This window comes from Choristoneura fumiferana, chromosome 18 (assembly GCF_025370935.1).
Source record: "Choristoneura fumiferana chromosome 18, NRCan_CFum_1, whole genome shotgun sequence".
NCBI classification, from domain to species: domain Eukaryota; kingdom Metazoa; phylum Arthropoda; class Insecta; order Lepidoptera; family Tortricidae; genus Choristoneura; species Choristoneura fumiferana.
In genome coordinates, this window is record NC_133489.1 from 10,725,979 (window position 1) to 10,742,189 (window position 16,211).

A 16,211-nucleotide genomic window follows, 5' to 3' on the forward strand; every position below is an offset into this window, starting at 1 on the left:
TTTATGTGAAGTCAATAAACGAATTGGACTCGCGAACTGAGGGTTTCATTTAAATCTATAAGTAGCAGAGAAACCTTTTGCACTTAATAATTGGCTAAGTAAAGTTTTTTGAAGAGGTGCTAAATATATTTTTCTTCGATAGTCGACGTCTTAATAATCGAGGAACTGCAGCTCTTTATTTTTATTTCCTCTTATGATTAGAAATATTTTTTTAAGTGGTCGATATGACGTTTGTGAGATTGAAATGGCAGAACCGTTGAGGGCTCAGTACTTAGTAGAAACAGTAAAAAAAAAACGGACACCTGTCACTACTGTTCACTGTCAAGTAGAATCTAACCTAAAACCGTTTTTATTTGCTTAGCGATTTTTGGTGCGCAATGTGTTTTTTGGATAATTTTTTAAAGACCTCTCAGCACATACTCAGTACTTTAAAATTTGCCGCATTTCTCCCACGACCTTTGCATAATAATTGGACCACGATTGGACAGTTTCGACGACTATTTTGGCTCTGCTTCTTCGACAACGCTATCTTGTATTCTCGACGACACTTGGCTTGACTTTTGGACCATATTTTCTATTTAAGCGCTTCACCTTCAATACGAAATGAGTGAATTTGTGCGAGCAGATTCAAGGAACTTGCCACACATGGCTATGAGTAGATATTTTGACACCAGTGAGAAGTATACAATGTTGCCGGAAATCAGGAGGAGATAAAGCACTTTTGTCCGTACGGTAAAATGGTATGACGTAAGTACAAATTTATATCAATACAGTTTCTTGTCTATTTTTTTAAAAATTACATTTTTAGGGCATCAAAAGTTGAATATGTTGCCGGACCAAAGTTGTTCGAGAGCACAGAATAACAAAAACATATTACCTATATTGTGACCATTTACTTAAATATCAACTGACAATGTGATTGATGCGACAGGGATTTTTGCGATTGTTGTTCTGCAATGGCTGGTTTATATTATGATAGAGTAAAATTTTTGTGGTTAGTGAACATTATTATTGTAACTAGCTGTTGCCCCGCGACTCTGTCTACGAAGAATTCGCTTATCGCTTTCCCGCGAGCACTATGCATTTTTCGGGATAAGAATGTGAGATAAAAACGTAGCCTATGTTCTTCCTCGGGATTCCAACTACCTCCATAATGAATTTTGGCTAAATCAGTTCAGCGATTGAAGCATGAAAAGTTAACAGACAGACAGACAGAGTTCCTTTCACGTTTATAATATTAAATATATGTAAGGATTTATAATAATTTTGATCTTTTTTTTCAGGTGGATGTAAACACACGTTGGTGTTTTTATTTTGGTTGCAAGAAAAAGCCAGTGAAGGAGCATAACCTTTTTTTTCCAAGGACATGCATTTTTCCATAAAAAAGAGGCATAGAAGTATCACAGAACTCCTCAATGGTTAATGAAAGAGAATAGAATAGACTTAAGATTTAGCACGGAAATGTAATTTTGAACATGACGATCTCTTAATACAGAAATGTATTTTTAGTTGACAATGCAAGTACAGTCGACAATAAGTACAGTCAGCAAAATTTTTTCTTTAAAATATCATTTTTGGTTTTTATTTGTGTTAGCTTTTATTTTTCCTCACAATACTTTTTGTTGACTATACTTGTCTTGCATTGTCATCTAATCTGTAATCAGTATAAGTACTGCTGTGCTAAGCTAATGTACTTGAAATTTGTATTCTCATTTTGGTTTATAATTATAATACATACATACTCGTACATTGCAAGTCGAATAAAATTTAATTGAATTTGCAGGTGGTAGGACCTTGTGCAAGGTCCGCCCGGATTGCTACACCATCTGCTTGCTAATCCTGCCGTGAAGCAGCAGTGCTTGCACTGTTGTTTCGGCGTGGAGAGTAAGACAGCCGGTGAAATAACTGGCAACTGAGGTATTCCTTCTTTGGCCTCTAGGTTGGCAACGCATCTTCAATACCCAGGTTTGCAGTTCTATGGGTGGTGGTGATCTCTACCATCAGGAGATCCACTTGCTCGTTTGCCATCAGTCGAATAAAAAAAAAAAAACTGTAAAATATTATCGATGTGGAAGTCTCAATTGACGTAAGGACAAAATGCTACTTTTCAGGAGAGCGAAAAGAAGTTTTTTGGTAATTTTCAAACCCTCACAGCATTGTTAATGTTTAACTTAGCAGGACGTTATAATTACGTAAAATCTTGAATTTTCTTGCTTTTCAACGTGAAACTATAGACATTTTCGTAAAAAGCTTAATAAGAAAAAATAGCTGTCCCTTACGCCCGTGACATACGCGGTGTCATAGCCCCTTACACCCATAAACCGTAAATAAATAAATAATGTAGTAACCGATTTTTGGTCTTATAGGACATTTTATATTTTATTTGCTACATATTTGGACGTAAGTTCCTGTAGAAAAATAAAAAAAAATTGTGAATTAACTCAAAGAACCACTTTTATTATTTAAAATAACGCGCAAAAGCCATTTTTGTACTTCCCCTTAAAAAATATGTAAATTGTAACATTTTCTTTAAATGGACATTATAAGTTAAAAGTTAAATAAAACTCAAATAAATTTTATAACGTTTTAAACTTTCGTGATTCTCACTCATAGTCAAAATACCACCAACGAGACTTATCACGCTATCACACACGAGTAATATTTACCTCGACGTTTCGGCAACATTGCAGTGGCCGTGGTCACGAGTGGACTAAAGTGTGGGGTGTCAAGTCTGGCTAGCAGCGCGAGTCCTTCGAACTACCCGCACTTGATCACTAATAGTATCAGCACTCGTATCACGAACTACCCGCAATTTGTGATTTTTATTTGTCACCCATCACACCGACTCACAACACTCATCCCGACGTCGACACTTGTTAATAACAGGATTCCACGAAGATGAAAGCTTATATCCATCGTCCCGGTTGACATTTTTATGCTTTTTTATTTCAACTGCTTCACGTACCATTCTTGAGTAGAAATGACGTTCCGTGGACAGAATTTGGGATTGTGATGCTCAATCCACTGGTTTGGTCCTGACTCCAACAAATGCTCGGCTATGGCTGACTTGTTTGTTTATAGCTGAGAGGGTCAAGGAAGATATTGCAGCTGTTTAAAAATCGCCAAGTAAATAAGTTTTTATCCCGGAAAATAGCATAGTTCCGGGGTAGCGATAAACGAACTGATGATGTTGTTGATGACGATGATGATGAAATGATTTTCACTACCACCACTGGCGTACTAACTCTGCTTGCTTGCATTATTGCTTACATGCTTGCTTGCTTGCTTGCATGCTTGCTTGCATGTTTGATTGCATGCTTGCTTGCACTATTTCTTGCACATTTGGGAGTATTCTTGCTTGATTTGTTGTTTGCATGCATGCTTGCCTTCTGGCTTCACGCTTGCTTGCATGCATGCTTGCACTATTTATGCTTCCTCTAACACACTGATTCATGAGCGCTGGAGGAGATACCATAGACCTGTCATCGCGGGATCGGGGTAACCCGCGATGTTCATCTAACCCAGGCCGATAAAATTGCATGTTTGTTGATTTGATTGACAAAATTACATGCTCACTTGCAAGCCTGCTTAGGTGGTTGCTTACATGCTTGCTTGCATGCTTTCTTGCAAGCTTTCTTGCACTATTTCTTGCACATTTGGGAGTATGCTTGCTTGAGTTGTTGTTTCAATCACTACAAGTTCTAAAAACCATCTGTTTTGATGCCTCCTACGACCTAACATTAACAAGGTATTTTAATGAACTAAAAGAAGCAAGCTAGGTATTTTACTTTAAGTTACACCCATAAAGTAACCTCAATTTTTAAAATGTCTGTTTGTTACTGTCCCTTACGACCAACAATTTACTCTAGTTTTAGCTTTTGATGTCCCTTACGCCCATAAGAGTATTCCTTATTTTATAAGTTGCTGTTGTTTAATGCCCCTTACGACGTACCAATTACACCTTTTTTTTAAATGTCTGTTTGCTACTGCCCCTTACGACCGACAATTTACTCTAGCTCTTGCTTTTTATACCCCTTACGCCCATAAAAGTATTTATTATTTATAAATTGCTGTTTTTAATGTCCCTTACGACGTTCCGATTATACCATTTTTAACCCTCACCATACATAATTAATTATACAGGCCAATTATTATTATGTATGCATCATCATCTCGGCCTATATACGTCCCACTGCTGGGCACAGGCTTCCTTTATTAGGATCTGTCAGACAGCTTAAAATAAACAAAGTAGCTAGAGAAATTTACCTCAACATCCTTGACTGAAATTCCATTACGGAAATGTTAGCTCGACGTCAAGCCTATGGGGATCCATCAACTTAATCTTCTTTTTTTGTTTTGCTTTTGGCATCTTATAAAAAATACGCGCGTTGACAAAAAACAAACGTAGGCAATCAAATACGTCCTCCGTGTTTGACGTGTCTGACACGACTGACCGAATGTGCAATGCGCAAACGCTCGGCGCGTGGAAGGTAGGTAGACGCGTTAGTATTTTGATGTTAGGTACAAGAAATAGGTACAGGCGGTAAGGTTACGCCCAACAACTTCTTGCTTTTTTATCTTATTCGTTATAAAATGTTGGGGTGTAAAGGGCAATGAAACAATAATTGACCCATACGCCCTTTTATTATATTTGTTGGGTTTTTTTAACGACATGAGCCGAGTCGTAAAGGACATATGAGACTGCCACAGCCCCTTACGACCCAAATATTAAAAAAATAATACATTTACGCCATTTTCAGCTCAAATATTTTATATCATGTCCCTTAAGCTATTTTATTTTAAAATAATAAATGTTGATAACAGCAAAAGTAAGGGGCGTATCGTAACTTGAATACTACCAATCGACAGAGAAAAAAAAACTCTAATTTTCTATGTTTAAAAGTGATTTTCGGTATTTTGTCCCTTACGCCAATTGAGACTTCCACATCGTTATGTTTCTTTCACTATTGATTCTCATCATCAAAAATAACAAAAAATGTGCAGAATGTAACATTGCTTACAGAGATTTTGATCAGGTTCGATTCCCGGTCATGTGTGTGTATTAAAGTCAGACAAAATAAAACAGTTGAATGCCATATATATCCATACTAATATTATAAATGCGAAAGTGTGTGTGTTTGTATGTTTCTGTCTTTCACGTCGCAACGGAGCGACGGATCGACGTGATTTTTGGCATAGAGATGTTTATGGGCCACAGAGTGATATAGGCTACTTTTTATTCCGGAAAAAATAAACAGTTCCCGAGGGAACAGCGCGCGATAACCGAATTCCACGCGGGTGAAGCCGCGGGCAAAAGATAGTATATATCACATCCAGGTCAACTGGTAGAACAAACAATACCATCTAGGGTCACTGTCACAAGTACAAGTACTAAAATACAAGTAAATCACCAACAGTTTTGTTATAACTTATGATCAATGGTATGCATATTGTTTACATGTATAACACACAAGTTAATCAAACCACGGTTGCTTAGGAAATGAAAAATCTTAACAGCGCGATTCAGCTTTTCCTTGAGACGAGATAGTGACATCTTTTGATGCAAAAGTAAACTAAAATCCCGGTTTAAACACATAGTGACCTATAATATTTGTATTACATTTCCTTGTATTTCTTAGTAGTACTTCTAATGCCTTTATGGGATGGCACAATATTTAATTTATTAAAAATACGACTTTTTTAAATTACCCTTTGCCAGGAATATTATATACATGTTCCAATAAATCGGGTCTTTTGAGACATATGTTTATGCTAAACGTTTTTATGATAATTTGTGTATTATGAAATAAAAACAATATAAATGAAGTATTGCATTTTATTATGTTACTTTGCAAATTAACTAAAACCATCTAAAAAACAATGCATAGGACAGCTTTGTAAGGTAGCATGTTCAACAAATAGGGGTCTTTTGAGTCATATGCTTATGCTAAACGTTTTTTATGAATTTGTACATTTATGAAATAAATAAAATATAATTATTGCATTTTTATTATATTACTCTCCAAATTAACTAAAACTATCTAAAAACACATGCAATAAGACAGCTTTGTCTACATAATTTTTATGTGGTTATGGTTAATAACAGAGAGGCTTCAAAAATACGGATTCTTTTAATCTTCAAATCACGCATTTCACATGTATCTCAAGCTCGCTATGACTTTAGATGGACAAGTGCAAGTTGCAAGCCACTTCATTCTGTAAATGATTTAGCAGAAACTCTTCCTTCAATACACTTTGAAATAAAGAATATAAACCCATTTGTGCAACATGCAATTAATTAATTTAATGTATTGCATGACTCTTACTGAGACCATGTCCTTTTATTGTTTTGGTAAAAAAACACGATATCTCTGCTTTCTGTTATGTTTTCCTTTGCCGTGTTTGATGTTGAAGGGCTAGAGGGTTCGTATAATGATGTTGTTGATGAGCAACTTGCAGTGGAGATAAAGCTGACTTGCACCAAGTCGCTTGTAAAGACTAGGATGCGTAAATACGCCGAATTCGGAAAATCTCGTTTGTATTTCATAGACGAAGTACAAAGCATTGGAAAACATTTCTGTAATGCTCCATTTCTTACTCGAATACTGTCGGAGTCGTCTGAATCTATTGTAGGGATACTGTGATTCGAATTTACTCGTAAGCAGTCCAAATGTCAAGCCAAAGGTGGCCGAGAATTCAAGATAACGTTGTCTAAGAAACAGAGCAAAATAGTCGTCGAAAATATCCAATCGTGGTCAAATTATCGTGCAAAGGTCGTGGAGAGATGTGGCAAATTCAAAAGCCCAGAGTTTGGCTAAGGTCGTAAAAAATTATCCAATCAAAAAACACACTGATCGCACCAAATCGCAAAGCAAATAAAATGGTATCAGGTTAGATTCTACTTGACAGTGACAGCAGTGACAGTTGACTTCGTTTTTTTTTTAATGTTTCTACTAAGTACTGAGCCCTCAACGGTTCTGCCATTTCAATCTCACAAACGTCATATCGACCACTTAAAAAATATTTCTAATTAATAAGAGGAATAAAAACAAAAGAGCTGCAGTTCTTGATTATTAAGACGTCGACTATCGAAGAAAAATATATTAGCGCCTCTCCAAAAAACTTTACTTAGCCAATTATTGAATCTAAGAAAAGTGAGGATTTTTTTTGGTTCAATGATTTTCGATTTTTTCCTTTACTTGAGCTGTAAGGCTAAGAGTTGTTTCATAAACTTAATATTACTAGCGTGCGAGTGAAGAAACCCACCCTTACGTATAAGCTATGTCTGAGAAAGAGATAAAATCAAAATGACAGTGTGACCCGTTTTGAATCAGTGAGCGTCCTTTCGCCTCCTGTCAAAATTTTCTTCGTAATTGTTTTTGTGTTTTTTTCTGCAATCCTTTCGATTTTTTGAATAAAACGGTAGGATTCCAGAATGGTGTCTTGTTCAGTGTTGAGTTGTGATACAACCTACTGCAATAACCCAAGTAAACATACATTTCACAGGTAAATATGATTCTACAAGTACCATTTTCATAGCTCTTATTTCCATTGAATGTATTCTCAAATTTACTTATTAATATGCTAATATGAAGCGGTAAACAGTCTTTTTCATAAATATGGCTTGATTTCTAATAATTATGTGTTAAATAAAAATATATTGTATCCGTGAACTTGAGCACTTACAGAAGAGAGAGTAGAGTTTGAATATTTTTTATCGATACCCATATCGATATTCTTCCAATAAAGTTTTGTACTTAAATTTATAGCTGCTTTTCTCCGATTTAAAGATTTGTGAAAATAAAAGTAAAATAACTTAACATTGCGAATTTAATTATTTTAACTAAATAAAATAATAACTATTTGTTTACAAACAACAATTCAGTGTTTTTGTTTTTTAAGGGTTCCGTACCCAAATGGTGCCAAACGGGACCCTTTAATAAGCCTCCTCTGTCTGTCTGTCTGTGCGGCTGTCGCAGAGCTGTATCGTATAATCGTGTAAAGTCAATTTAGCGATAATTTTCATACAATTCGTTCGAGTCATTTTTAATATTGAGATAACAATTAGACTTTTGTGCCACGCTAACTAAAAATACCTTAAGTGTTCATTAAAGCTAGTAGGTACGTATCTTGTTTGTGTTTTATTCATGGCTTACTATTTACACTTGACATACAAATATAGGTACCTACCTAACTGTCTAGTGTAAAGTTCGTAATAAAAATCGCTAGCTTTCTACACTAACTAAATAATGCATTATAATAACACAAATTCAGTGTATTGGTAAAAGGAACAGTTACTTCGTAGGTATTTCATGTAAGTGTGTGACTTTTTTCTGTTCCTTTATTAAATTAATCACACGCACTTACAAATATTTTTTTACAAACAACCGCTCCATGGTCTGCGCAGTGCTCGCATTGTTTGCTAACGAACCGTCGAGCGACCGTTCTAGAGCTCTACACTTTTAACCATCAGCTCCCTTCACCTCCTTCGGAAAATATTGCCCCTGTTTTTTATCCTCTTGTTTGAATAATGACTGTAAGCGTACTTCTCTAAGGTATTAGGAAAACAGCTCGAGTTCAAACCACTAACGGCATTTGTTTGCAAAACCCGTCAACTTCTGCCTGAAATGTTTTCCGACACTTTGCGCAAAATGTAAAGTAAGCACTACCGAATAACCAATAGTGTGCGAATGTTACTTGAAGATTCTTGAACTTTGAAAGGTATGAAGGTACAGCTAGGAAAGATTACCTAGCACAGAAAAAATATTTTTGCTTCAGTTAATCGTACCGAATCGTACCTTGAAGAAACTATAGGCAAACGAGTATACTGACGTATATAATATATAAATAGTATATAATATATAAATAGTGCTCTACCTACTTATACAAATTACCTACTATTTTTTAGGTTACATTTATATATATACGAGTATATAGTCCTCTACATCGGTTTCGTTGACGTTTTAGACGCTACTGTATGTAATCGTATTTGAAAGCATTTTCAACTCGTTCACGGACAGTCCGTCCTGAGACGTAAATAAAAACCGTCGTGATTCGGCACTATGTCTGTGGCTGGCCATTTTTACTGTGGCATAAGTGCTGTTCCGTCCACAGCCGTGAACTTTTCATAGAGTTTATACCTATGGAAGCAGGTATCTTGTGCCGCTTTAGGGAAATCGCAAAGGGCCGTAATGCCACAGCAAAAGCTACAAGGTAACTCGTACCCTATTGCACTACACACATTAGGGAATGACGCCTGTTGTGACACAGGACACAGCACATCTATAGATAGATGTTACGGCTGTAGTCGGCTGCCATAGTAGGAGGATTTGTGTAGTCGAACAAATTGAATCATGACCCAGGTTGGAGCTTTTGTGCTACTAATGTCATGTTGGCATCTCATACTTTTGTCAAAGAAATCCTGTGTCATGATTCAACTTGTTCGACTGTACATATTATTATATCTGCATGCGATTCCACGGCGGCATAGTGGCTCGCAAAGCACATTATGGCAGTCCGTCCAAGGACTTTATTTTTGTATGCGATTATCTTGTGCCATATCAAGAAATGTCGAAAATGTGTCTGTGTCCGAGAACATATTAATCCATACTTACTAATATTATAAATGCGAAAGTGTGTGTTTGTGTATTTGTATCTTTGTATGTTTTTCCGTCTTTCACGTGGAAACAGAGCGACGGATCGACGTGATTTTTGGCACAGAGATATTTTATGGCCCGAGAGTGACATAGGCTACGTTTTATCCCGGAAAATGCACAGTTCCTGAGGGAACAGCGCGCGATAACCGAATTCCACGCGGGCGAAGCCGTGGGTAAAAGCTAGTGTTTTATAATTAAAACTCGTACTAATTCATTTGGCTACATTTTGTTTACTATCTGACCAACTAGGTGTTACTTTAGGAAGCTCCATAATAAAACTCACTTTGGGGAAGACTTTAATCTTGATACTCAAGGAAAGTAATTCTTCATTAATATCCCTTGTCTGTCGCAGTGTTAATCATCTTGGCAAGTGACTTTAAATATTAGATCGTTTTTTATCTATTTTATATCTTCAAGAAACTGGAGTCAAATTATTTCAAAAGGCGGTATGTACATAAACTAGTACTCCTATTACTACTAGTATTACTAGCGATTTGCTGCGACATTAGCCCAGCCCTATTGTGAGCATTCCATTAGTGAAAGATTGTTTTAAATCAGTTTAGTAAAACGAGAGTTTATTATTACCTAGGTACAATCAAATACACACACTTTATCTCTGTAGGTATTATTACTATTTATTTAGTAAGATAGGCTAAGATAAAAATATGTATGTGTGTTTTTAAGTGGGCGGGGTCTCCACCCTTACGTTGTCAGTATCCCAAAAATCCGCACAAAACGTTTTCGCCCTTCCTTCATCAACCGACAGCAAAGGAGTGGAATTCCCTGCCTGCGACTGTGTTCCTGAACACTACAGTTTGTCCGCTTTCAAGTCTAGGGTGAATGAGCATTTACTAGGCAAGCGTGCTCCATCGTAGGCCTCATCCTCGCTTTCCATCAGGCGTGATTGTGGCCAAACGCAAGCCTATATTGTATAAAAAAATGTAAGCACATAGAGGTACATGAATTTAATTACAATTGCAACTTTTTTTTCCACCAGTGACGTCATTAGAAGGAGACATCGTCAACTTGACAAAGGTGACTCGATCAGAGATGGGCGCATACCTGTGCATAGCAGCAAACGGAGTTCCACCTTCAGTGAGCAAAAGAATAATGCTGCATGTACATTGTAAGTACCACTATGCTATAACAACTTTTAAACAGCGTTCTTATAGCCTTATCAAGTAATCCTAATTAAATATGCTTTTCATATTTGAGGTTGTGGTTTTATCAGCGAAATTAATTCAGCAGATAAGTACGGTGTGAAATATGAGCACAAACTGCGTACTGACACTTATCAGACGATCATAGAGACTAATTTATAACCGGGAGTTATTCAATGCTCAGTTAGTCTTGAACGTTGGCCCGGACACGTAAGCAATTGGGAGATTTTCGTGTTATCACGTATCATCTTCGGAGCGTGTCTTGCATCTGAATTTGTTCGGGTTGCTTGGAAGCTTGTAATTCCGCTAGCTCCGAGTTAATGCTGAGCTTAGAGAGTAATTTAGCGTTGACTACTTTAAATAGATGTAAAGTTTTTGATTATTAAATAGATGATGACAGTTTTTAAACTATGTCCTTTTTTATCCGAATTTTGTCTTGGATTGATTTCAAACATAAAAACCACGGTTTTAAAAATATTGATGAGCTGTGACAACAATAAATAATATCTTTTACTATTTTACAAATGAAATTATTTGAAAAATAAAAAATATATATTAACTGAATTAAAACTGGAAATAAATGTAAATAATAGAGTTACCAACGAATAATGACAGTTAAATTACTGTCAAGTGTGATTAGGTACTCAATTAATTTTATTTAATTTTAAGCTTAAAACTTTTGCGCAGAACTCCTTTTTGATATCCATAAAAAAATGAACAGACATTTCAACCCCTTTTTTCACACATTTCCATGGTAACCGTCACTGATACATATCGAATGATTCCAACTCACACGTACTAACAGTCACCCATGATGGATGGGTTCCACCGTGATACCGACGATCCTAACGCAGATATTTTGCGATGGGCACTCACGCAAATTAGGCTCCCTATCTTCAGTGGGGATCAATTAGTAGGCCCCCGTTTACATGCGTGTAGAATTTAAAGCGAATCGACTGCGCTAGAGATGGTGCGTATTTATACCAGTATTGATACCAGGTATTTCCGTGCAAGTATACCAACCATGTACCGACCCGATATACTTGCAAGACTTGAAAGTGTTTTCCATTAAAGTATAGGTGCTGTCCCTTCAAAGTAAGTACTACTACGTCGAAATTCCAAAATGCAAAATTATATCATATGTTCATACACATAAGGTTCAGATTGTGCTTATACGTGAAATAAAATACTTTCAAAGTATTTAACGTCTTGATTGGAATATTTTCAATCTTATCTGTATAACAACAAGGTTTAATTTAAAGTTGCAAGGAAGCAAGTATTCGACTCGTTGCGTTGGACAGAAAATACTTTTACGCGATTTAGCAAGTATAACCCATCCCTAGACTGCGCCATGTATTTATTAGCATTTATTACTTGAGGTGAAGTGGAACTGTAAGATGCTTAAAGCAAAGCTATGTATAATTTTATATTACACATTGTAGGTATAGGTAGTTCCACGAGAGTTGAAGTGAATGATTCACACAGCTATATGAAGAACTGATTGCCTATAAGGAGAATGAATGAAGTGTATGATAGTGAATGTAAAAATCCCGCTATCATTACCTGACATGTCTTATGTGTGTGACCTCAACTCTGGTGGCACTACCTATACACTGTGTAGTTGTAACAGAATAGTAAATAATTATGATCATCATCATATCCATACTTACTAATATTATAAATGCGAAAGTGTGTGTTTGTGTATTTATCTTTGTATGTTTTTCCGTCTTTCACGTGGAAACAGAGCGACGGATCGACGTGATTTTTTGGCATAGAAATAGTTTTTGGGCCCGAGAGTGACATAGGGTACTTTTTATCCCGGAAAATGCACAGTTCCCGAGGGAACAGCGCGCGATAACCGAATACCACGCGAGCAGAGCAGCGGGCAAAAGCTAGTAAAGATAATATAGTAAATATGATAATAAAGTTTTAACTACTTGCAATAATTCTTGCCGATTGTACGTTATGCTAACGGTATTTGTATTTAATCCTAACTACATATTTGTACGTTAATCCAAGCACAAGAAGTAAGTGAAATTCAACTTACTAGCTTTTAAGAAAATTTACGTAAGTATTACGAGTTTAAACTTGTAAAATTACCGTCAAAATATGAATGATTCACATTAGACATACTATCTGTGTAAATATTGTTGGGCATAAGCCGCTCTTCTCGGAAAGGGAGGGCCTTGGGGCTGCAGTTTATATACCGGTCCAGTGCAGATAAGAAACTTGTCACACACACCCTCGAACTGAATATCAGCGTAGGTGTGAAGAATGAAAACCTTGTACTCACAAATAAATTAAAAAATGTTATGCTGGTTTTTTTTTTTAGTGCTGCTGCATAAGTAGCGTAGTAGAAATAAGCAACCTGAGATATGTATGCATAGGAAAAAATCGTGTCTAGATTCCTGTCCAGCGGTGGTGTAGGGGTTATAGCACGCAGCACGGATTGCTAAAGACCTGGGTTGGATTCCCAGCGCTGGTCTCTTTTTCTGGTTTTTCTGTGCATCCATGTCTCAGTTTGTATTTTCGATAAAAAATGTTAAATGATATCGTAACGGATAACTCAAGCCTTAAATCGAGTTGAGCTTGACATGTTTCAGGCTAATTCGAAGCCCTTCTTCCTAGGAGCAACGCGACTCAGCGGCTGCCACACTGCGCGCCACCGCTCTGCTCGCACGACTACCCGACAAAACAAACTCTCTCTCTCTGTGTGTTCTCTCTCTTCTGTGTTCTGTCCCTAAGAAGAAGGGAAACGAATTAGCCCGAAACATGAGACGTGAGTTATCCGTTACAATTTCATTTAATATGAGTGAGTCTCACGGTGGTTTCATGTTCAACATTAAAATTTGATTTTTGTTATCTACATATTATAACAACCCCAATCAATGACAGGATTTAACATGAAAGTTTTACTAGTCAGCATGCGTCGACCGGACTCTCGAGCGAGGTTCACACTGTATTTGCATTCTGTTATTGGCAGTCCCGGTGTAAACACTCGTCTGATTGGACAGTATTTATATGTAGGCTCGTATTCGCGTAGTAAAATGTCACACGCACATGTTTTTAGCCACTCGTGGATTTATAACGGCCCGTGACATAGTGCCTTAAAATAGGACGTGGCGAAAGTAATTTGGCGCCTCTATAATTTAACCTTACACTTGCTACGAGCCGGTGCTACGCCGTAGCGTTATTCTCGTAGCAATTATGGTGAATGGGTAAGGCCGCGAATTTTTTACCATTTGGACGTTTCAAATTTGGAAGGCTGATAAAAAAAAACTGATAACACCTAGAGGTTTAATTTTTTTTTTATTATATGACACGATATAAACTCTCAAGGTCGCAAATGAGATAATTGATTTAAACCCTTTTAAAAAAATTAATAAAAATATATTACGTCAAAAACGTAACGAAAATTGACTATTTTTTTGACACGAGTACTTAATACCTTATTATTTTCATGCTATTTAACTTCTCATGATCATGATTTTGTTTAAACGAATTTTATGATATAACGATAGTCCTACCGATTGCGGAATCATGATAATGAAATAATTTCATGTTTTATATTTATTTCTTTTCACGTGCCAAAAAAACCACGTTTTCGTTACGAATACTTAGGTGACGCTTTTTTAAGCTACCTTTAACGCCAATTTCGGTAGAATTAGTTTTTGTACACTGGCAACTAATACTCTAATAGGGCAACATCGATGAGATAAATAAATCTCATCAGTTTGTTGACAAACAGCCATCAAAAGTGACGCGGAGGTTTTTTTCGAAAAACGTCGAAAGTGCTTGTTTTATTTTAAGGGTAAGTAGTGATTATTTTAACTGGTTGTTTTTTCATACGATAGGGTAATCTTTTCCATGTAAGTGGCATGTGTTATTATGTTCAAAATGTCGTTATTCACCATGATAAACGATTTTTTGTATAAAATACGTTACACTTTCGTTACGATTACGTTACATTTTTACAAAATGCTACGTATTTTGTACATAACGTAACGAAAAAATGTGGTAAAGGAAGTTCACACAGAAAAATTCTAACTTACACCGTTTATTATTAGGTTTCCAATGACTGCACGCACAGTAAGTAGTTAGATGGATATTTTGAAGTTAAATAAATTTAATCTGTAGGTGCAGGGATCGGCACAAGAGAATTGTGGCGAGTTCTGTGTTCACGTCCTGCTACATGCATAGCGTATTTAAAGTGAGAGACAAACGGAGAGATTCACTTACCTACTTAGTTCATTTGTTACCTAAACTTAATAATCATAATAATTTATTTTCCAAAAACATCTTTTTACATTGTCCACTTAACTAAGATACTACTTCCTAAATTGGTAAAACCTGTGATTTAGGGTTTTGGCCATTTCTTTGAGGTATTTAATAGCTTGTACAGTCGAAGTCACAAGCATGCTCACAACTAGGTGGTAGGACCTTGTGCAAGGTCCGCCCGGATTGCTACCACCATCTTCCTCGCTAATCCTGCCGTGAAGCAGCAGTGCTTGCACTGTTGTGTTTCGGCGTGGTGAGTAAGACAGCCGGTGAAATTACTGGCACGAGGTATCCCATCATAGGCCTCTAGGTTGGCACGCGTCTGCAATACCCCTGGTGTTGCAGATTTTTATGGGCGGTGGTGATCTCTTACTCATTTGATCGTTTGCCATCCAGTCGAATTAAAAAAAACCACATCCAAATTCGTTATGCTTATAAATGTGCACCTTATTGTCAGTGTTAGAGAGCATGTAAAGATACACTTTTGGAAAGATGTTCGTCAACTAGAGGGTACTTCTACTTCCACATTCTCATGTTTAGCTCTATAGATCTCATATAGGACAGATTTAAGATCAGTATCGTCAGAAAGTTCTAGTAAAAATAAAAACTTCACTTTATATATGAGATGTATTTTTTTTTCATACATACGTTATCTAATGGGAATTTTACCAGTTTGATCTAGGCTTTATAAAAATTTGCGTTACGTTATTATGGTAACGTCAGTATTTTTTTATGTTATTTCTATGTCACATTGGTCAAAATCGCGGCCTTACCCGAATAATTATACATGTTAGTTAGCTACAAAAATCGTTTAAAGCGCACTTTTTAATTTACTTCCTAAACATTGCCTAAACAAATGCCTGACAAATCTTAATAGTCTCAAGTGATGGTCACAAACTTAATAGAAGTAACTTCCAAAATATAACAATTACAATGTAATGACTTGAAGCAACCCACAGCCCAGAACACTTCATAGGAAACGCAATTTCAAGTGAACAAACAAACTACTGCTGGCTGGAAACCCTTCCACTCAGTTTAATTACTTCACAAAGAATGCGTCGCCTTCGCCGATGAGGAGACAAAATTAACGCTCTCAAATATTTAATTTAAATTTCTT

The 16,211-nt window shown here is 36.4% G+C and overlaps 1 protein-coding gene across 3 annotated transcripts in view; it reads left to right on the plus strand.

The window, feature by feature from the left end:
* Positions 1-16,211, plus strand: part of DIP-beta (Dpr-interacting protein beta) — an 88,516-nt gene that overhangs the window by 54,651 nt on the left and 17,654 nt on the right. For all 3 annotated transcript variants that reach the window (XM_074101502.1, XM_074101503.1, XM_074101504.1), the window contains one exon: positions 10,654-10,782. In XM_074101502.1, coding sequence (XP_073957603.1) covers positions 10,654-10,782 — 129 coding nt within the window. The remainder of the gene's footprint in view (positions 1-10,653; positions 10,783-16,211) is intronic.